We start from the raw sequence: 23033 nt of genomic DNA, 5'->3' as shown, positions 1-23033 counted from the left end.
GAGCACACGCTCCGCGGCCGCGCCGGCTGTTCGCGCGCGGCGCTCAGGGCGGCCTGCAGGGCGGCGGCGGCGCGGCCGGCCGGGGCGCCGTGCAGGTCCAGCGAGTCGCAGACGCTGAGGGCGCGGCGGCAGACGGCGGGCCGCTCCCGGCTGCAGCTGTCCCCCGGCGGCCAGCCCCGCTCCATGCTCAGGGCCCGCGGGCGAGGGCCAGGCCCATGGCGAGGGGCGCGGGGCTGGGCCCGGGCCGGGGCCGCGGCCGGGGCGCACGGACCTCCGGCCTCTGGGCACCTGGTGTCGGGCCGACGGAGTCCCTCGGCGCTTCCACCTCGCAGCCGGCAAGCCCAGACCTGGAGAGGCCCGGAGCCGGCCCAGCAAGGAGAGGCGGCAAAGCCCGGCCTGGAACACCCTGGAACGGCGGCAGCCGGCGGCAGGGGAGTCAGCCTGCTGGGGCAGCCCCCGGAGCCCTCAGAAAACAGGAAATTCCAGCCCAGGGCTCCTCCTCAGATTGGGGCAAGTAGGTGACTGAGCTGTCATTACCAGCAGGCCAAATAAATAACAGTCCTCAGCACACCACACAGTGGGCCCCGTTTTGGAGAGAAGTGGGCCATTGGCTCCTTCTCTAAAGGACCAAACAGGTGTTACACCACAGGGCCCGCGTTATGAAAAACTTAAATTAGGAGCCAAGTCATATGCCCCCTCTGGCCCTCAGTCTCCTTGTCTGTAAACTCGTGGGCCTTAGTTTTTGGCTGAGACATTGTGAGGTTGGGAAACCCCAGAATTCAGAGTTGCTGGATGCTACAGGCAGCTCCTCTGTTAATGGCCGAGGTGATCTCCCTCGGAGATGGTAAAACTGTCTGGGTTCGGTGAAGTGTCCTGCCTAAGGGCAGTGGAAAGTCAAAAGGTAACCTTCAGTCCTGGACCACACAGTTCTGGACAAGTGACTCACTTCTGCATCCCTGAGTCTCCAGTCTCCTGCTCGCTGGGTCTCACCTCCTGTTCAGAGGCTGTCCAGAGGTCGGCTGGCCAAGGTGAAGTGTTTGCCCTCAGTTCTGGCTGGAGCCTGATGCTCACCCTCTCCCAGCACAGATGCCTGTTCATGAGTGTGGGCTGCACCCGGCGCTCGTGAAGTGCAGGGCTCACCCCAGGATGGGGGCAGGAGGCCGGGAGCTGCCCTGCTGTGCTTTCCACTTCATTTTAAACATCAGTCCTCTTCGGAGGCCCTGGAGATGAGCTAGTTTACTATAATCCGTAAGACCACGAGCAGATCAAGAACCCAGTTCAGGTAGTGGCAAGGATGAGGAAGGCTGCATGTGCTTTACAGAAATGCTACTCCCCAATTTTCTCCACACCCCCCAGTCCAGCCCAACTCCCAATGTCCCTCCTCTCAGCCTCAGAATTCCATGCTTCTGCGTAGAAGCAAAGTACAAGATAAAAGTGGCACATTCCTGAGGGGGCTGGGGTGGGGGAATGCCTGAGGAAGGCAGGGCCTCTCCATCCTAGGTGCTGCCCAAGAGCCCAGAGCTGGAAACTCTCAAGTCCCGGGCTGGATCTCCCAGGCCTGGAGAGCCCTGGGGGTGGTTTCGTATTTTCCTGGGACTACTTATTAACAGTGATGAGGATGGCTTCTCCCTCTCCAGCATGCATATTCCCCACATAATAGACGGTTCCACAGAAGAGCCTTTCCCAGGATCCTTCAGGCGCGGCGACAAGAACGCAGCCCTGGAGTCCTGCCTCAGTTCCTCACATTTAAGTCTCCCACACTCCACTGCCCTATCTGCGTATCTGTCTGTCTGCCCTCTCTCTCAGACACATAGGGAATTACCCCTCCCCAGAAGAACAGGGCTGCTCATTACAAACCCTCCCCTGCCCCGAGCCAACGAAACTGCGAGCACAGGATGGCAGCTCTGTCCGGGGATTGAGGAAGGACAGGGACAAGGTGCCCAGCTGGGGATGGGCTGCCTTAGGACTCCCCTGGCTGTCTCAGCGGGAGAGGAGCAGGATGGCATACAAGGGGCAAAGGCCCCCAGATACACACAGACCTGCTGTGGGAAGGCAGGCAGCGGTGCCTAGTCCCAGAGATAAAAGAACATCTTACATTCTCGGGGGATGCACCAGCTCCCGGTGGCTCCCACTGCACCTGCGGAATCTAGTCCAAAGTGCTCAGCCTGGGTCACTTCCCAAACCGGCAACAGCTTCCGCTTCCTCCCCTGGCTGCCTTCTTCCTCTTCCTCCTTCCCAGAAGCCTTTCTCGACCCAGAGAAGCTAGAGAAGGACAGCTGCCTACACATAAATATCCCCGGGCCATCGAGCCAGTCGAGGACCTCAGGGAGAACAGTGCAGGCACAAATCTCTCTTCCTCGCTGGCATCACAAACTGAAGTCTCTGTGTTCTGCCTGACAAGATCCTGCTCCAGAGAGCCGTGGCAAACACAGGTCCACGCAGCACGGCCCGAAAGACATTAGGACCATCCTAAAAATCTTCAAGCTGGGATGGTGTGACCAGTACAGAAATTCCAAAAGGCTAGCCCTCAGGTGAGTTCTCCGTCTCCTAAGGTCCTCAGAAACACCAGGCTAGCTCTGCTGCTGAGGGCGGAGAGACTCCATGGCAATTTCTGGGGGAATTAAAGACAGCCTCTTTCGCGAGGCCCCGCGGTGTGCACTCTGGGGGAGGCTGGAGACACATCTCCCTGGAAGCAGAGAGCACAGAAAATGAGCTGGGAAACCAGAAAGAGCAAGAGCCGACTCTAGAGGTATCCACGGCTGGGTGGGCTGGACCCACCACGTGGACTGGCCTGAGCCTGGGGGTGGCAGGGGGACACGACTAACCCCGGCTACCTGTGGGGGGAGATGTGAAGGTATGCTGTGGGAGGCACTGCACAGAAACCAAACACTGTGAGGAAAGGGCGGCCTCCAGCCCCAGGATCCCACACGACCTCAGACCTAGTCTCTGCTCAAATATTTGCCAGGGGTGACCCACTGATACGTGCTGAGGCGCGCCCGGCTGAGGCCACACACGCCGCCCAGAGCCTGTGGACATCCTTCCCAGCGACAGGAAGGGAAGCCAAAGGGCACGCGTGGTGGCTCGCTCGGAGGGAGAGATGTGGGCTCCTTCCCGTGGCCCCAGTGGTCCCAGAGCCACACTGGCCCTCCAACGGCGGCCGGGCTCTCCGTGCCCACAAGATGGCAGCAAAACATCTTCCTGCGGCCGGGATGCCGCGGAGGAGGGGAGGGAGGCGGGGAGCAAGGCGGGAGCAAGGCGGGAGCAAGGCGGGAAGGCGGCGGGAGGGAGGACGGCAGCCTGCGCCCGGGGAGCCTGAGCCTGAGCCGGGGCCGGCGGCCAGGGCCACACCCAGGGCGGGCTGAGGCGGGGCGGCCTCCAGCAGGCTCCTCTGCGCAGGCCTCCGGGTGGCGGCCTGGGGAGTCCGCGGACGGGAGGGGGAGACTCCAGGCTGCCTCCCCGCTGACTTCCGGGCCTCCCGGCGAGTCTTGGGTCTCAGGAACTGTCCACGGAGACCAGAGCAGCAGCGACGTCACCACGCGCACGGAAGGCTCCTCACTCTCGGCTGCTTTTCGCGTCTACCACTCCCCCTAGGACCTGGCCCGCCCGCCTGCCGGGGACAGAGTCGTGCCACGGTTCTGTGAATGGTTCTGTGAACAAATGCATGCATGCCTGCTGAGCATGAACTGCAAGCCCAGGCCTCTGTTCTCCCTATGGGGAGGGAGGGATGGTCCCTGGCTGCGACAGTCGGCTAAGGAGGTAAATCACAGGCCCAATCATCTTCCAAAGATCCCAGTCTAGAGGCATGGGGTGCTCTGGAGTTGAGAGAACTGGGTTCAAATTCAGCCTCTGGCACCTACTAGCCGTGTGCCTGTCTACAGCCACTTTAACCTCACTGGGTCTCGGGGTTTAGTCTGCAAACCAGAAATAATCCCACCTTGCCCCCTGAAGTTGCTAGGAGGACCAGCGCTGTGACTGTGGAGGGCCCAACACGGTGCCTGGCACAAGGCAGGGGATCCATAAAAGGAGCTGTCCCTCGGTGAGAGAGAGAGAGAGAACAGAGTCCTCTGGGACTCAGGAACAACTGAAACCAGCTTTCATCAAGTCAGAAACCTAGTGGGACGTGCCAGCAGTTATACATCAGCCAGGCCAGGCCACTGCTGGTCCCGTCACTCCTCAAGACCGTGGAGGCAGACCTCGGACATCCCTGGGACCCCTCCGGATCCAGTCTTTCTCTGAAAATCTGCTGAAAGCTGTTCCAGGCTGAACTGTGCCCCCCACCGTTCATATTTCGAAGTCTTAACCCCCAGTCCTGACCTTATTTGGAAATAGGACGCTGGCAAAGATGAGGTCACGCCGGAGTAGGGTGGGCCCCTACTCCCTTATGACTGCTGCCCCCCCCTTTTTAAGATTTTATTTATGTGACAGAGAGAGACAGCAGGGGGAGCAGCAGGCAGAGGGAGAGGGAGAAGCAGGCTCGCCAAGCAGGGAGCCCGATGATGCGGGGCTCGATCCCAGGACCCTGGGATCATGACCTGAGCCAAAGGCAGAGGCTTAAGGACTGAGCCACCCAGGCGCCCCTCTGACTGCTGTCCTTACAAAAAGGGGCAATCTGGACAGAGACAGTGATGGAGAGGGAAAACAATGAGCTATAGGGGGAAGACAGCAGTCCACACGCCGTGGAGAAAGGCCTTCACAGGAAACGTGGCCCGGCCTGCCCACTCCTGGATTTCCGACTCGTGGCCTCCAGACCGGGGGAGAATGAGTGTGCTGCCCAAGAGCTGCAGGAGCAAGGGGGTGGGCTCCAGGGGGCCATTCCGCCCCCACCTCCCAAGGTCAGGGTAGCAGAGAGCTCCCCAGTGGCTGCGTTCACATCCTCCCCATGGAGAAGCTGAGAGGACCCAAGGGGCAAGCAAGGGTGGGAGACAAAGGGAGGAAACCAAGACCACCCTCTGCTGAGCAGTTACCCAACCTGGAAACAGCCTTCTAGCACCAAGCTAGCTACTCCATAGTAGTTTCCTTGTTTTTCTGTCTGTCCACAAGCTCTGTGCTAGGCTCAGTACTTCTGTACATCTCCTGACCTCCTGTACCAGCCTCCTGACCTTGTTCCCCCTTGCCACATCCTAAAACCCGAAGAGGGACCTGGACAGACACTGCTCCCTGCTCAGACCGAGAACTAGGACCATGGGCCCTGTGCACGCTGCACTCTGCCAAGAAAATCTACTGCTTTTCACACACCACTGACCCTGCAGGGCAGGGGCGGGGCACTCCGGTCGGGGATTCCAGACACAGAATGTACCACCGTGCACGCTCCCTAATGGCTCCTTGCCTTTCCATCTCAATTCTGACACATATCCTGCATTTCATATGTCTTAAAAAGTATTCTTTTAAAAAAAATTATAAATTAAAAAAAATAAAAGTGTTTGCTTCCTTCAAAACTGAACCAAGGTCCAGCGTAAGTCCCATGAGCTAAAAATCTGCTTCTTCCAGTCCCATGGCTCCCAGAGGCATTCAATTTATGAGATCTTCATTCCTGATCAGCAGTATGGCAGCTTGTCTGCTTTCACCTTATTTTTACCAAAGTAAGATATCTGAATAAAGGAAAGATTCCAGGGGCGCCGGGGTGACACTATGAACTGACTTTGGTTTTGGCTCAGGTCATGATCTCAGGATCCTGGAATCGAGCCCCCCAGTGAGCCCCACATGGGGCTCCGTGCACAGCGAGGAGTCTGCTTGAAGATTCTGTCCCTCTGCCCCTCCTCCTCCCCTCACACTCTCTCTCGTAAATAAATCCTTAAAAAAAATAAAAGCGAATATTCCACGAAGTATAATAATTGCGCTAATTCAGCTCCAAGATGGAGGAGCTATGGAAAGTGAAGTGCCACCAGGTGGCTGAGAGCCCGGGTACACAGGTGCAAGTGCACGGCCCCAAGGCAAAGGGGCTGAGGGGCAGTGCACGCTAAAAAAGACTTGGGTAGTTCGAGAGTCCAGCGAACAGAAGTTTAAAAGTGTCTGAATTCCCCCTACAGATTTTGAAAGTGGAGCAGGTAACTTCCTCAGGCTCTGGCCAATTCCCAAGGCCATTCCTGCCCACTGCCTGGGGCCGGGGGGCTGGAGGGCTGGGGGTGGGGGTCCCGCAAGGGCTCTGTGTTGAAGGAAGCAGAAGGCCTCTCCAGCAGGGCCCTGCCAGCTCAGCGGCTGTGGTCAGAACACTCAGCCCATCCATGCCTGCTGCCATCACAAAGCTTTGGGGGACTCCCACACCTTGCTGCCCCCTCAGCCTCCCCAGCTCATCTTGTCTCTGCTGTAGAAGCTAATACCGGATCTGCTCTCACTTCACCGGGGCCTGGGCTCCTGGGCACACATGGGCCAGCCCTGAGGGCAGCAGAGACACCTTTGGTGCCCTATACATGCAAGTCAACAGCCACATGGGACACGGCTGGTCACCTGGTAGTGAGAGCCACTCACTGAACACAATCAGCCACACTGAGCACGTGACACCCAGTGACCCATTTATCTCTGACAACAACCCTCCGAGAAAGGTAGGTCACTTCCCCCAATGTACAGGTGCGAAAGCTAAGGCACAGACGCCAATCGGCCTAAGGTCACCAGCTAGTAAGCAGCTGAAGCTGGCATCTGAACCCAGGCCGCCTGGCCGGCCCCAAGCCCCTGGGCCTCCCTGGCCGGCCAAGATCTCTGCGGACACAGGCCCGACCTGGGCCCAGAGCTCATCTTGCAGGGAGCCCCTGCCTGTCTTCCTTTCTGGGTATGCACATCAGCGAAGACCAGGCTTGCCCTTCCTAGCAAGGGCCCTCCTTCCAAAAAGAACCCCCCCCCCCGCCCCGCCCCGGCCTCAGCTTCCTCCTTCCCTAACTTCCAAACTCCTGGCCCAGTCCTACTGCCTCAGTAAGAGAGGCTGATTCAGGTTCTGCAGCCACCTCTCCCAGCGATGTCTATGTACATACGACACAAAACAGAAAACCACATCAAATGATTACTTCTGACACAAAAAGGGGGCTATTTGGGGCTGCTGAGCCCCTGGCATGAGCGCATTCCTCACGTTCCTGCCATGTAGACAGAGCCACAAAGAGGCTGGGCCTGCCGGTCAGGGAGGAGGGGAGTCAGTCAGAGCCCTCCCCCACCCCAGATGAAGATGCTTTCCTTCCCTGGGGGACCACAAGCTTTCTGAGCCAAATGAACATTCTCCTCCCCACCTGCCCTGCAGGGTCTCCACTGCCCAGCTTCTGCCCACACCCAGTGGTGTTGCGCCAGCACTGTGCCAGCCCGCATGCAGAAGGGACACAGGGCCCCTCTGTGTACCCTCCTTACACTCCTCGGTGCCCTTACACACCCCCTGGTCCCCCTGGAGCCTGAGACCTCGGCCATGCTGAGCCCGCACAACGCAGGGCTGGGAAGCCAGGGGAAGCCCATTAACTTCGGCAGTCTGCGTTTGTGGGGGGGGATGAACCAGGAGAGGGTATAGCCGGAAGCAATATGCCCCAAGGCTTGTCGGATTTAAAAGGAAAGGGGAGGGGCGCCTGCGTGGCTCAGTCAGTGAAGTGGCTGCCTTGGGCTCTGGTCATGATCCCAGGGTCCTGGGATTGAGCCCCGCATCGGACTCCCTGCTCAGCGGGGAGTCTGCTTCTCCCTCTCCCTCTGTGCGCTTGTTCTCTTTCTCTCTCTCAAATAAATAAAATCTTAAAAAAGAAATAAAGGACAGGAAAGAGAAGATCGATTAAGTCCAAATACATAAACATAAAAAAATCCAGAACAATTAAAAATGCTAAGAACCCTAAGAAAAATAGAATTAAAGGGAAATCGACACCTGAGGTGGGGGGTGGCAGGAAGGTAGCTAGATCAATGGGTTAATATCACAAATGTTGCTTAAAAAAACAAACATAAAATCTCCACGTGAAAAAAAAAATACCTCCACGTGAGTAAAGAAAGTACAAATGGCCAATACAAGCAAGTACAAATGGCCAATACAAGCGGACACCACTCATTTTCATTTGATACTCGAATAAATAGAAATTAAAAATGAAATTCTGCTCACTTTCCAAAGCCCTGCCAGTGGGCTAGGGTGTGCAGTGGTCCCGGTGCAAGCATGTGAGGCGCGGTGGGGAAGAGAGGCTGGGCCCCCAGAATCCATGCTGCCCCGGGGACCACCTGACACGGAGGGAAGGACAGACGGAGGCCCGAAGATGTCCAGGGCTTCCAAATGAGTGAAAGCAACACGAAACGCCCAGCAGCAACACGGGAATAAGGCAGCCAACAACCACATCTCCAGAAGGTGGAACATGGCGCCACCGCTTAAGACGTTTGCAAAGCCTTTTCTACCTCACACAGGTGGCGGTGGCACTTATGGTCATTTTTTTTTTTTTTAAGCAAGACTGTATGTACCACGGGCCCATGTGCAAGGAACACATCCAAAGGAGGGCAGTGGCTAACTTGTGGCAGTTAGGAACTACAATGACTTTTTTTTACTATTTTTCTGCAAAATGTCTCTTTTATTTACTGTGCTGTCTACAACGTGTATAGGGAGAACACGACCTCTGTAAAAAGGAAAAGAAACGGTAGCAGCAGGAGGCTGTTCCACCTGGGGATGAGGGCTGCACGCAGAAAGGACACATGTGGCTCATCAGAAAAATGGGCGGGTCTGCATTGTCCTGGCTGGAAGCTCAGACCCCCCAACCCCCGCTCTGCCCAGCCCCCAGCCCCCAGCCCCCAACGTCCGCAGCTGTTCTGAGGTCACCACACGTCCTAACAAGGACTCACACACGAGGGCCTTCCAACTCCGGGTGAGACACAAAATAGGAAAGTGGGTTAGGACTGGTACATGTAATAAATGTACACGTTCCATCTTCTTAAAATTTTATTTTGGGGTATAAAACCACTTTCACAACACACTCAGGAAACTGCTTTTGGCCCCCTGGCACTTCCTTATGGGTAGAAATTTCCAGAATGAGTGTCCAGTCCCCCCCTACCACCACCTCAATGGGACCCGGCCTCCAGCACTGCACCAAAATGCACCAGCTGCTCCCCACATGCTCTTGTCCACACCCCGACCGTGGCCATGGTTCCCATTCACCCCGATTGCTAGCTTCACGATATTTCACAGTGCACACACTCCACCCTCATCCCACTGTTCCCAGACTCGAGGGCATTCTGTGGCTTCCTTTTTTGTTGTTGTTGTTTTTTCAAACCACTATAAGCTGCTGCTTTGCATGGGGAAGAAAGTAGGACAGTTGGGTTCAAAGACGGACAAATTTTTCATGTTAATGGATAGCATCCAAAGACTTCTCCCTCACGGGCCCCATCTCCCGCCAGCCCAGCGGGGCAGGTCAACACTGGCCCTCCCATCGGCATCGAGAGTTGTGTGTTTGCCTCCTGCTCTCGGACAGGGGAGCCCGCCCGGGACCTTGCTCTTCTGATCTGCAACCCCGATTACTCGTGAGGTAAGCAGCTTTTCATGATCACCAACAACGTGCATTTCCTCTTCTCTGAACTGTCTTTCTGGTCCTCTGCTCTGCCCGTTTACCTTTGGAATTAAAAAAATCTTCTTCACAGTTTGCAGGAACTCGATCACAGGCATCTTAAGCATTTAACTAGCATATGTACGTGGCAAGCAAATTCTCCTACTTTACTCCACAGAAATGTAATTAAATCTGTTAATTTTGCAATTAATTATATTAGAACATCTGAACACCACCACCAACAAAAATCCGTGAGACCAGGAGAGAGGATACAAAAGGGTGAGCTGGGACGAAGCTCTTCTCACTGGAAGAACACCAGCTAGCACTCACAGAAGGAACAGGCACCTGAGAAAATCAGCACGCGGCCACCTCAATACACCAGTTCGCTGATGCACACAGAGACCCCCGCCCCCCCCGCAAGGGGAGGGGTCCCTGGCAGCCGCTGACTTCCGTGGTGCCCAAGCCCCAGCCCACAGATCACTTAGCAACCACTAAGTGGGAGGAAATGGACCTTCCAGACCATTAGCTCCTTAACATCACGAACAGCAGGGCCAGATGTGACGCAACAGGGGGTAATCCTGTCAAAAGGGTTTAATCTGGATCTCATCAACACCTCAACCTCCAGGTCCCAGGCAGCTCTGGGGACAGAGAACTTCAAGACAGCCAGGCAGCAGGAGCATCCAAAGCCAGGGCACGGACCTTTTCCAAGAAATCTGGCCCGGCCTCATCCCATCCTGCTTTGGAAAGACCAAAGGACATATAAGGTATTTGGGGGAAACTGAGGAAATCTGCTTGTGGGTGAGCTCTTAAATGCCACCAGAGGATTCCTGTCAATTCTCTCGGGTGTGACACTGGTGTTCTGTTTCGTTCAAGAATGTGCCGGTGCTGGGAGATGCTAGCTCAGGGGCCTTTGGAGAAGGTGAGGTGCGGAGCGAGGAGGAGGGAGCAAACGCCTTTCAAGGTGGTGGTTTTTCCAAAATAAAAAGCTGGGGAGAAAATCTGGCGTGTTTTCTCCTCCATAAATTCTAGGTTTCCTATCCGGCTTAAGGGGACCCTTCATATCCCCAGAAGAGACAAGAGTCTCTGAACTTTCTCCCGTGTTTCATTTTATTTTATTTTTTAAAGATTTTCATTTACTTATTTGAGAAAGTGAGCGAGAGAGACAGAGCATGAGCGGGGGGGGGGGGGGGAGAGGGAGAGGGAGACGCAGACTCCCCGCCGAGCAGGGAGCCCAACGCGAGCAGGGAGCCCAACGCGGGGCTTGATCCCAGGACCCCGAGATCATGACCCAAGCTGAAGGCAGACGCTTCACCGACCGCCACCCAGGAGCCCCTTCTCCTGTATTTTAAAAGCTGTATCTGTTTCATGGTGCAGCAACACCTGCGGGCCCAAGCACAGGCTCTGAAACCAGCCTTCCTGGGTCCGGTCCTGCCTCCGCCCCTAAGAGCGAGCAACCCTGAGCACATCCCTTTCCATCTCTGCCCCCCTCTGCAGGACGGGGGGAACACTCACCGTGCAGGGATGTCCAGCGAACCATGAGGAGGCACACAGGGCAGTGGCGGGCGCGTAAGGAGCATGCGCAGGAAGTGAATCTGGTTAGTACGGCCCCTTCTGAGATCCCAGATCTGATCCTGCCACCCTTCACTTAGAACCCCGCCGCTCCCCGCGCCCGCTGCTGCAAGAGCTGTCAATCTCGCGACATTTGCAGCACAAACACAAAGTGCTGCCGTGTGGGGTGGCACATTTGAATAGTTTAAAAACACACTACGCCAGCAATTTTCATAATAAAATCAGTATTCCAGTAAAACAGTGTCTCGCAGTGCCGATCAAAGCAGCCGGGCTGCCACGGCACCCACTCGGCCGTCCCGCTCCACCTGCTCGCGGCATAGAAGCCACTCACCGCCCAAGGCACGCACGCTTTTCTTACACACGATGTTGATTTTTCTTTGGTGCCGGCTGCATGGCATCCGAGGCTCCAGAGATGAGGGAAGGCCTCGCCCTCAGGGCCTCAGCCACGGTCACCCTGTCAAGCCACCCTGTCAAGCAGCGAGGGTCACACGGGGTGGGCCGGTCCCAGGCTTACCTCTCCTCCAGTAACCGGCTCCTTGGCCTCCCTCCCCCTCCCTCCCCGGGGCGTGATGGAGGGAGGGCCACTTCCATGCTTCCCAGGGAGGCTTCCTCACTACACTGGGAATGGCTTTTAAGACCTGAGCCAGCTGACCTGTCAGAAGCACACACCAAAAAGCAGGACACCCACGTCTTCAATGATGTCCCAGCTCTGACCCAGCTCTGACCCCTCGGGGAGGAACGTGAACTCCAAGAGGGAGGACAGAGGACCGGACGCGCCTCCACCCTCCTGCCATCCTCCACGCACGTCCGCAGCCGGGGCACAAGGCAGCCGAGAGCCCCCCCCTTGCAAAGACTCCCATGCGAGGCCCTTCTCCACTCTCCTGTGAGAAGACACATGGCCTTGTGACAACACCTGGCCCCCACCCTAAATGGCCTCCCGACTTCCGGCCCTGCTCCCGCGGGGCTGTCAGAGGGCTGATGGCCCACAGCTCCACCTGCCCCCTGCTCCTCAGGCCAGCAGCGGCCCACCAGGCCGGACAGAGCACAGTAATACATGCGGGAGGCTCTCTGAAGGACCTCCCGGGCCCAACAGGGCTCCCGGGCTGGGTACAGAGCAGGGAGGCCTCCTGATTGTTGGTCAAGCATTCTCTGCCAGGCCAGGAGGCCCACCCAAGACTGGCTCAGGGCTCCGTGTCCACAGGGGACATGGCGAGCAAAGCAGATCCCAGCTCCTGACAAATACCAGCTGGGGGTAAGAACACCAACGGCTCTAGGCCCGGTGATGGACGAAACTGGAAAGGTGGGTCTTGAAGCTGGACACACCAGGTTTTGACCCCCTCCTGCCTGGTGTGTCCATCAGGCTCTCTTCTGAAGGGCAGTAACACCCCCCTGGAGGGGCCCCTATGCCACCTGGGGCCCAGGAAATGACAAGAGAACCTTTTAACACAGGCTCAGGACAGGGTCTCCGTCCCAACAGTGCCAAGGCTGGGGAGAACGAGAGACCTACAAGACGATGGTTTCTGTATTCTTGGGTTGGCCGAGGGGACTCTGAGACGTCCCACTGAAGCTACCACAAGGGGCTGCGCAGCCCACCCTGTCGTCTGCAGGGTCCCTGGACAAAGAACTGGGCTCCTTCCTGCCATTAACAAGAGGACGGTGGTAAAAGGAGCCTAGCATTTTATTGCTGCAATACCATGGGATTCGCCTTCTGGGGTGTGGTCCACAACATCCTCACCTCTGAGCAGGTGGAACCGAGGAAAGCCTCCTTACTGAGCAGTAGGGACGTGGGCCGAGAGACGGCAAGGAAGCCAGCCCAGAGCGGCTGGCTGGAGGGGGGCTTTATTCTGTGCCGCATGTCTCCCAGTAGTGTGCATACATTTACAACCTCTCGCTGCAATATAAATACGTATCCCGCTATTTTATATAAATATATACAACTCAGCATAAATGAAGGGCAAAACATAAACCCAAAAAAACCTACAAAAACAGTCCCTGCCTCAAACACCAGGACGGAGTGAAGAGAATATTGTGACATTTGCTGGTGACACACAGCATCTCGGCACCACTGCCACAGGTCACGGTCGAAGGGGAGGTGACTCGCAGGATCAATCGCCCAGCCCACCTCTGCTGGTGTGCTGGAAGGAGGTCACCATGATGCAAAAAAGCCTGGGGTGCTAACCAGTGACCTTGAACCCTCCTGTCCTGCAGAGCGCGAGGGCTGGGCTCACCCTTCTCCAACTGTGCACTGTGGTTGGGGCCATGCAATCAGCACACTATCCCCTGACTGTGTGCCCCTCGCAAGCCAGCACTCCGTGTGACCTCGTCGCAAGCTGACATGCAAAAGGCCAGCTAGTCCACACACTGTGCTGTCCACACAAGCCCCGTCCACTGACAGGTCACCAGCCTGCACGGCCACTCCAGGGTCGGGCCACCAGTCGAACTCGAGAACACGTGGGCCCATCCTGCAGCAGAGGGAAGGAGCCATGGGAACTGCCATGCCTTTCCCCGCCCTCCTTTCTTCCCTCACCCGAATTCGGGATCACCTTCCAGGCGGGCAACAGGGAGGCCTGGGGCTGAGAGGTAAGCAAGGCATGGCACCAGCTGCAGGGGTTACGGGGACCGCACCAGAGTGAGCTATACCGAGGCCTGTGGCCAGCCCACCCAAAACAAGGTGCTGCCTGCGAAGGGCCACGACGCGTGCACTCATCTCGCAACAGCAGGGCCTGGGCTCACACCCCACCTTCCATCCTTGGGCAGAACCACATGAATGCAGCTCCCAAGTGTGGAGCGTGAGAGCCCTGTGACCGGAACAGGTTTTGCGGGGGCGCCCTCACCACGGCGGTGGTCTTCCGGTTTCCAGAAAAAGACACGGTGACAAAAAGCTACTGTGGATTCAGTCCCTTCTCAATGGATCTGTTTGCAATCAATCACCACAGCCTTAGCGGGTGCTTGGAAAGCGCACGCCTGCTGCCTGGCTGATCGAAAACAGCGGGACCTATAGGAAAGGCACGTTATTACTTTTTTTTTAAGATTTTACTTGTTTATAAACTTGAGAGCGAGCGAGAGAAAGAGCACAGTGCAAGAGGGAGAAGCAGACTCCCCGCTGAGCAGGGAGCCCAACGTGGGACTCGATCCCCCAATGTGGGACTCTGGGATCATGACCTGAGCAGACGCTTTACCAACTGAGCCACCCAGGCACGCAGGTGTTATTAATGCAATACTTTAGAAAGCTAAGTCAAAAAGGATGCACTTTTATATTCACTTTTTACAACAAACAGGTATTCTTTTATTACGGGCTAAAATTAGAGCTGTTCTTCCACCAACACGGCCACGGGCCCCACGTGGCTACTGAGCACTCGAGATTCGGCCCATCCCAGGGGAGCAGTGCTGAGGGCGGAGCTTGAAGACAGGGTGGGAAAAGAGTGTAAAAGACCCGTTAATAACTTGTCCTATCGATTGCATATGGAAATGACATTTCAGATATGCTGGGTTAAATTAGACACAATATTAAAATTCACTTCACCTTTTTTTTTTAACCTTTCTTAATACGGCTACTTGAAAATTTAAATTGACACATGGGACTCACCTACGTAACTGGACAGTGCTCCGGAGGAGTCACGGGCCATGGGCCCTGTGCAAGGTACATTCACTCTCGTGCCCTTAGTCCCCACTCCCACCCTGCGAAGGCTGTGGCCAGCACCTAGTGTATGAATGACGGGACAGGACCCAGCACAGGACGAGCACTTCCGAGGGAACGGTAACGATCTAAAAGCTCTGCACGCATTCACCGACCTCATTCTCACACTTACACGATGAAATGGGCGCTTGTTAACCTCATTTTAGCAACAAGGAAGCCAAGACACAGAGAGATTAAGGGACTCACCAAAGGTCACACAGCTGCCAACTGGTAAGTCTGGATTCAAATCTAGACAGTGTGGCTCCAGAACCAGGTTGGTAACCATTACCCCTGACAGACGAGGAAGGACACCCAGCATTCTCTCCACCACATCACCCGACGTAAAGCAGTCTGGAATAGTCCAGAAGCCATCACCAAGCAGAGGAGCACTTCGGAGCAACTAAACGGCACGAAATCATCAAAGTTCTTCACACCAGAGGTTCTAGGGCCTTCCTATAGGGCCTGATTTACCAAAGATCCTCAGGGCAGAGAAGTCTGTCAGCCCTTGCCTGGGAGACAGTAGGCAGCTCTGCTGGCGAGCAGGGCGAGCCCCGAGCGGGGTCCAGATCTCCCGGCCTTGCCCAGCCCCCCACGCACACAGACACACACGCCCGAGAGGCCAGGCCTGGGCTCGAATCCCACTCTATGAGCTTGGGCTCTGGGTCTGCGAGCCATCAAAACATCAAATTAAAAGGCAAAAGAGAAAGTGCTGTAGGCGGGCACACCAACGGTGGCAAAGAGGGGTGCCGACAGACGAGGAAGAGAAAGAGAAACACCCACTATCAACAGGCACAGAAACAGCGCAGGCATAGCCCTCCGAAACCATGTGGCGTGGGCTCGCTCTGCTCAGCGCCCAGAGGACAGTCCGGTCAGCTCGGCTCCAGGTCTGGAGGGCCCGCGTGCCGCCTGAGCGCCCGAGGCCATGGCTTCCTGCCAGCAGACAAATGCTTACTTCAGAAAAATCCACGTTAAGAGATTAAAACTATCTTACATGCCGGAGGAAAAGAGTAACAAACCAAGAGGAAAATGAATAAAGGACGTGAACAGAATTAAAACAAAATGCAAATAACCAAAACTGTTTTTTAATGTTGATTTTCACTAGTCATCAAACCAACACAATATAAGACAACAAGGAAAAGCATCTAATGGTGGTGGTATTGGTTTTTAACCTATGAGGTGGGGGGGGCGGGTAGGTAGGGCAAGGAGCAGGCGGTCTCTACCCCTAGAAACAGGAGGGCCTTCCTGGAGGGCAGTGTGGCGTGCAGCAAAAGTCCTAAAAAAGTGCATACCTGACGGTCTCACCTTTTTCTTTTGGGAATTTGTCCCAGGAAGTCATCGGACAAGTGTACGAAGGTCTATCTATATACAAGAAGATGCGTGAGAAACCGTACTCTCTTTAAAAGGCAGCCTGCAGCCTTTCATTTTGGGGGGGGGGTTAAAGATTTTATTTATTTACTTGATAGAGAGCGCAGCAGAGGGAGAGGGAGAAGCAGACTCCCCGCTGAGCAGGGAGCCTGACGCAGGATTTGATCCCAGGACCCTGGGATCATGACCTGAGCTGAAGGCAGACGCTTCACTGACTCTTTTAAATAGTGGCGAGCATTCACTGTGTGCCTGGCTCCTTGCCAGGCCCCACCGTGAGCCCCTTACACGCACGACCTCGTCAAGCCTCACGTGATGCCACCCTGTGTCTCCCCAACCGCCCAGATCTCGCCCAGAGGACCTCTGCAACCACCAGCTCTTTGAGGGGACCCTGGCAGCACATATCAAGTACTGCGCACAGGAAGTGAGGCTCAGCGCGGCTCACGGAGTGGAGCCTGCACTCCGTGGACAGGCTGGCCCCGAGGCCAGAGAGCCAAGACTGAGATGGTCCAAGGACCCGTGTGCAGAGTCACAGCGAGGGGCACAGATGCAGGAGAATGCAAATCTCAAAAAAGGTCAAGCACGGGGTGACCTGCCAGTCGCAGCCTGGCAGGCACGACAGAGAACCTCAATCCCCCGATTGTCCAGCAGGGAGCTCCCAGATGAGCAGATGAATGCAGGGGCTCCCGTTCTCCCAGCAGGGGGCTTTCCACCAAAATCCCACCTTTGCCGGGAAATGCCAATAACATCAAATCAATCACAGGTTCTTCGATAGCAGATACGTGCAGGGAAAAAACAGACCGGGAGGACGTGCATCAGGCAGCCAGCAGCAGGTACCTCTGAGGAGGGGAGGTGTTCCTTCTGCCTCCCTTCCCCATCTGAATTTGTTCTAATAAGCGTGCATTACTTCTGCCGTTTCCACGTATATTTAAATGTTTTAAATATTTCTAAGTGTTTCTTGAGACAGCATCTATGTGCTACATGTAATAATATTTATGCTGTTCAGGGAGGGGAGAGACGTCCCAGAGCCACCATTCGGTTGCGGATTCAAGACATGCAAAAGATTAGAGCAGGAAGGAGGAGCCCTAAGTTCTCTTTAAGTTGTATTCTAAGTGTCTGCAGGTTAAATTGGAGGTCAAAAAACTTCCCTGAGAGGCACCTTAGGAGGGCTGATGGGGGCATCCAATCTGACCCACCAAAGCTCATCCATCCATCCATCCATCCACATCCATGGGGGAGGTGCCAGCCCTGCAGCCAGAAAACCAGTTCCTGCTGCTCCCAGGTGCTCAATCTACGTCCCAGGCTTTGCAAAAATGGGGATGATACCTGCATACCTAGAAAGAGACCTGCCATGTGATGCAAAGGCCTCATAACAATGTCCAGCAGGCAGGCAGAGAATGCTAAGCCTTGGAACGCACTACCAGCCAATCCGTAGATCCTCAAATCAAGCACCCCAGGTCACCGCCCTCTCCCACTTCCATCACCCTGGGGCTCAGCTCCATATCCCCAAATTACCTTCCCTTTACCCCTCAGCCTGCAAGTCAGCGAGGGGTCAGAAGGAAAGCAAGCTGGTTAAACCAATTTCAAGTTACCTGCATATTAAAAAGAGAAGGTAAGCTAAAGGTTCCCGGCTGGGGGTTCTGGTGATGCCGAATAAGGACACAGGAGTTCTCAGGGCCACAGTCTGCCCCTCTCCCCACCCCCAGCTCCCCTAAGCCTGCTCTTCCAGAAGGACATCTTCTTCACTCCTTCCACTCCTGAAGTTCTGAGGCCACTGACTCCCTGAGAGCTCGTAGGGTAGGCTCACGGTGCAAACGCACAATGTGGACACTAAGGACTTATGGATCGGCTTCCCTTCCTGCCTGTTCTCCCCATGGCCGCTGTTCCCTCTGCCGCTCACCGCCCACCACCCCTGCCCCGCTCCCCGCAGGCTCAAGAGCCTGCTCTCAGCCGCAACTGCCCTAATGCTCCTGCTTCAACCCTCACACGCTGGCCCATCTCCTGCAGGATTCCGTACCATCTTAAGTGCTCTCCTGGATCACGGTGGAGTGTAAATAAATTAACACAGGATAAAGCACGAAAAACTCCCAAACCAGGGCCCTCTGGCCTGTCCCCTCTGGACTCTGTGCCCCAGGTGTGCAGACCGGCCAGCTGTTCCTTGAACACCACACCATACTTTCTCCCTCCCTTGCTGCCTCTGCAAATCTGTCCTGTCTGCAGAGAAAGTCTCTGGGAGCCCCACGCCTGGCATCGACATTCAACTAAGAAATAAATGGTAGAGAAAAGTCAGTAATCCGAGCCAGCCACAGGGTGCTCAGGAGCAAGGACTGTCTGATTTGTAGGAGGTCTTCCACCGGGCAGAGAGCAGAAGCTCAGTGACCGAGGACAGAATGGAGGGGGGCGGAATGAGCCATCTCTCTGCCGCCTGAGGAGGTGGTCTTTCCATCTCTCTCCTGACCCCTTGAGGAAAGGGGTCTTGAGGAGTCTTCCCCAGGCTCTAACCTTTGCCCCGGTTTTCTTAAAATCTGAGCTTTATTCCCACCACTCCCAGTCCCGCTCTGGCACCTCCTACAGGCTGATCCGTTCAACTTCGGGGTCCAGAGTACCCGTGTGACCCCTCCTCTGGCTCCTCCCTGTCTTCCACTGTGCTACATGCAACTGGGCCACACAGTAGGAGCTAAATAAATGTATCTGGAGCAAATGCGACGTTCCCCGGCCACTAGCACCCACACAGATACCCTCCTTTTCAGAATTCCTAGAGCTCTTTGGTGCAAAGTCCTACTTAAGCCTCCAGGCCCCCACCAGGCACTCATTCCAGCAACCAGCTAATTACCAGCACGCCCGGGGAAGTGACAAACCCAGATCCCTGGGCCCCCATCTCAAACCTACTGAATCAGATCGCCTGCAGGAAGCGAGGGAAATGTGTCCTTCCGCAAGTCCCCCGGGTGGGTGTTAGCACCAGTTGGGGACCAGCCACCTCGAGGAAGAGGCAGAAGGGCAAAGGAGCCCAGGAGTGAGCTTCCCTGTCTCCAAAATGGCTACAATTGCTCTCCACCTGTCTCACAAAATCCCAGGGCCACTGCCAGGATCTCGTCACTGGACACAGAGGAAGGAGGATGAACGCAAGCCCCAGGCGGGCGTGCAAGGGCGAGTTGCTGCTGAGGCGGGCACCCCCTGCCCGCTCCCTCCGAGCCCCTACCCAGCACCCTCTGCCCACAGCTCAGGCGCACCATCCCTCTCTAGCCTCGGCTTGAACCCACCAGGAAAACCTGTACCTGGGGACCGACCTCAGTCCCAGAGCCCTACGCAGCCCCACATCCTGGTGCCTGGCCAGCAGAGCCTGAGGAAGCCCTCAAAGAGTGAGGTGCCACCGGAATGCTCAGAGGCACTCCATTGTTTAAAAAAAAAAAAAAAAAAGTGGAGGGAAACAAAAGGGACAGCAACAAGTCACCAGCTGACCAAGCCCCAGTTCCTGCCCAAGGAGTAGCCACACGGCACATCCGAGGCCACAGTAGGCTTCCCGGGCCTGCCCGTGCCCTGCAGGGCCCACCCCTGCTCGGACTCCACTGGGGCAGACCTCCCCGGGTTCACGTCTATTCAGAGCCCAGCCCGCCTTGCCAGGCCACGTGCTGGGACCCCGAGGCTGCTTCTCCCAGCAGCTCATCCTGGCTCCTGACTCACTTGGCCCGGTGTCTGCAGGTTTCACGTGCCCAGGCTGTCCCCCCTCTGGCCCGAGGCCCGGTTTCTCTGCAGCCCTCTTTCTAGGACACAGCCAGGAGACCTGAGCAAGTCTCAAGAGCTCCCTTCCCTACAGACTCCTACCCCGAGGCCCCGCACGATCCCTCTTTTCTCCAAGCCTTAGTTCCCCCACCAGGGAGGGGGTACTGGCTCAGAGGCTCCGCCTGCGGTTAAGTCTTCTATCCCTCCACCCCAGCTCCCAGCTACACTTCTTTCATTCCTCAAAACGGCAGGCTGGACACCTTTTCTCCTTCCTTGGCCTTTGGTGGAAAAGGAACTTTACAGAAACAATCTGTCTCCCCTCAAACCCTGTCCTGAAACAGGAAGGCTGAATGTTCCTCTGCTTCCTCCCGCCCGGCCACAGGGTTAGAGGTGACTGAAGGAAGCAGGGAGAAGACAGGAGGGCAAGGTGCCATCATGCTCCTTTAGTCCCACACGGCTTCTGACTGCGTCTCCTAGGTCACCTTCAGAGCCGGGGCAAATAAATCCTTCACCGAAGTATTACCGGCGTGATGCGAAAGCTTATTATACACTAGGAAAATGTCATCCCTTCCCGCTAAGAAGCTCGGCCCTAGTAAACATAGACCGGCCTCCCTGGCTACGGATGTGTTATGTAACCCGCGGACCCAGGTCTGCTGGGCCCTGGCAGGGGGGCTCGGTCAGGCTCACAGGGAGTAGGGAAACGCCCCAGGAAGCTGCTCCCCTCCCTCCCCCAGGAAAGAAGGTGGGGACGCTGCTTTACAAGGCAGCAGCAATATGGTTTGGCAGATGGAGGGGCTCTACTGCAGGAAGAGTATAGGGCAGAAATTGGAGAAGGAGTTTTCTGGGTTGTTGTGTGTTTTTTTGTTTTTTAGGGTTGTTTTTTTTTTTTTTTTTTTTGCCGCCTGCCTAGAGCTGGGTGACAAAAGCAGGGAAACGGAGTGAGGCGGGTACTAAAGATGGATTCCAGGAGAGAGGCTGGGAGAAAAGGGGGGAGCAGGAAGAAAGAGGTGGGAGGCCCTGCCAAGAAAGAGCGGGGAAGCAGGGATCAGGAGAGCTGAGAACGGATGTGTGAGGAGCAGCTGGGCCTGGTGACAATGAGACATCGGGTCCCAGGATTCACGATGGTGATACCAAGCTTCCAGGCTAAGCAGACAGAACATGAGGTACTTCCAAACCGCAATGGGGAAGTTGGTCATGGGGGAGGGCTCTAAGAGGGGAAATTCTGCCTGTCATGTTGAATTCAAGACAGGGACGAAAACTCAGAACCATGGCCTTCATGTCACAGAAGATGCCCAGCCAGAGGCCTCCTGAGCTGGGGTGTGTCTTGGGGGGGAGGAGGGGGGGCGGTCACAGGTCAGTGTTCAGGAAGTTGGAGCTCGACGGGAATCCAGCTGATTCCTGCCCCTCCCTGCTCAGGGAAGGGCTCCGCGGCAGATGTCTTTCTTCCCTCAGTCCCTTCCGTGGCTACCCCACCGCGTCTCTTCACCAAAAGGAGCTGGGGGCATCTTAGAGCCGATGGGGAACTTCTACATCCTCGGAAGGACAGTGAAGCTATGGAGGAATGGCCACTCTCCCTGCCCCACCCGCTTCAGATCTAGGAGAAAAATTTGGTCATCTCTCTTTGGGGCTCTGGGCTCACACAAATGCCATCTCCTGGTCCCCAGCCACAACAACGGTGATTCAGGCCATTTACTCAGATCCATGTTAATGAGTTTCTCCTGTCGCCTAATTAGTTCACAGAGAACTCAGCCTTGAGAGGGAAGAGGTAAGAGAGGACCGGGGAAAGGACAGAGGAAGTCAGATTGGAACATTCCGAGAACGGGGCAGGACCCCAGCTCCAAATGGGGTCTTCTCCCAAAACACTGAATGCTCCTTCCCCAGCTGGTGGGACCTCCAAAAGCAGAAAGGAGTGTTCATGTGAGGGAGCCCCTGGAGCCTCACACAAGAAGATGAGAATGTGGCCCTAACTGTGGACAGGCCCCTGCCCACAACTCCATGTCATCACCAAAAAAACCCTGCAATTCCCCCTGCATTTCCACTAAGGCTGAACCCACCACCTGCTGGTGGGCGTCCCCCTTCAAATGGAGCCAGAGAGGAAGCAGATGACCCAGGGTGAGGCCCATCTGCTCCTCGGGCCCTCAAAGGTCACGGTGCCACCAGGCTGTCTGTGGGTGGGGTGGACCCCCACCACATCAGGGGTCGTGGGGTATGTGCCAGCAGCGTGCACCCACTTCCTCTGCCCCGCCTTGGCGGCCAAAGTCCTGGGCCCAAGAGCCTAGAGAAAGGGGCGCTGGGCAGGGCAGTTGCCCAGGGTTCCGGCATTTGACGCCTGGCACCGTGTCCATGGAGGTCAGTCAGCGCCCCGCAGTCCCGCGCCCGCCTCCCGAGCGGTTCCCGGGTGCGCGTGGGACCCGGCGAAGGCGCGGATGTACCGGCCGGCGCCTCCCACGCGGTCGCGCCGCCGGAGCCCCGCGCCAGGCCCGGCCTGCGCCCGCCTGGCAGCGGCAGCGTAGGGGGTGTGCGTCGGGAAAGGGAGCCGAGGCGAGCGCCACCCTCCGGGGCCCGCGGGCGCTGGGCCCGGGAAGGCTGCCATCCTCTAACGGGAGGCTGGATCCCCCGCCCCGCCGCGGGGCAGGGCCGGGGCAGCGGCCCCACCTCCCCGCCCGCCGAGGCCCTCCGCTGCGCCCACCTTCCCTCGCCATGCCTGGCCAGCTTTGGCCCTAGCACCCCGGACCTCTGCGGCTCTGAGCGCACCTGTCCCGGGAGCGACACCACCCTCGCGCCCTGGAGCACTAAGATCAGAAAACGTGTCCCCTGGCACGGGACCGGCCCCGAGCCACAGTGTCCCCGGACGAGATATAGAGAAGCCTGGACGACCGACCGCTCTGCAGCGCCGACGATCAGCACACCGCGTGGCCGGGACCTCAGGCGCGCGAGGACCCCCGACGGAGAGAGCGTGGCCGAGCCGGGCCACCGCGCCCCATCTCCCGCAGACCCCGGCTCCGCTCACCCTCGATGGAGATGACGTGCTCCCGGATCTGGTTCTGCAGCGCCAAGTCCTCGATGCGCTCGATCAGGTCGTAGATGGCGTAGATATTGGGATGCACGGATTCGAAGCGTTGGATCTCGGCCCGGATGGCTGCCGAGTTGGAGAGCGCGAATTGCTGGGGGGGCCCGCCGGCCAGCTGCTGCGAGGGGCCGCCGCCGCCCCCGGCCCCCGGCCCCGCGCCGCCGAA

At 56.7% G+C, this 23033-nt stretch overlaps 1 protein-coding gene across 1 annotated transcript in view; it reads right to left on the bottom strand.

Annotated features, from left to right (window-relative positions):
• AGAP3 (ArfGAP with GTPase domain, ankyrin repeat and PH domain 3) overlaps positions 1-23033 on the bottom strand; it is a 55285-nt gene that overhangs the window by 31807 nt on the left and 445 nt on the right. The window contains exon 2 of the mRNA XM_073887507.1: positions 22808-22865. Coding sequence (XP_073743608.1) covers positions 22808-22865 — 58 coding nt within the window. The remainder of the gene's footprint in view (positions 1-22807; positions 22866-23033) is intronic.

The sequence above is a fragment of the Callorhinus ursinus genome, unplaced genomic scaffold, assembly GCF_003265705.2.
Source record: "Callorhinus ursinus isolate GAN/ISIS: 27379988/994484 unplaced genomic scaffold, GSC_fseal_2.0 scaffold80, whole genome shotgun sequence".
Lineage (NCBI taxonomy): Eukaryota > Metazoa > Chordata > Mammalia > Carnivora > Otariidae > Callorhinus > Callorhinus ursinus.
Note: the sequence above shows the minus strand (reverse complement) of the source record. Positions and strands in the feature narration are given on the sequence as shown.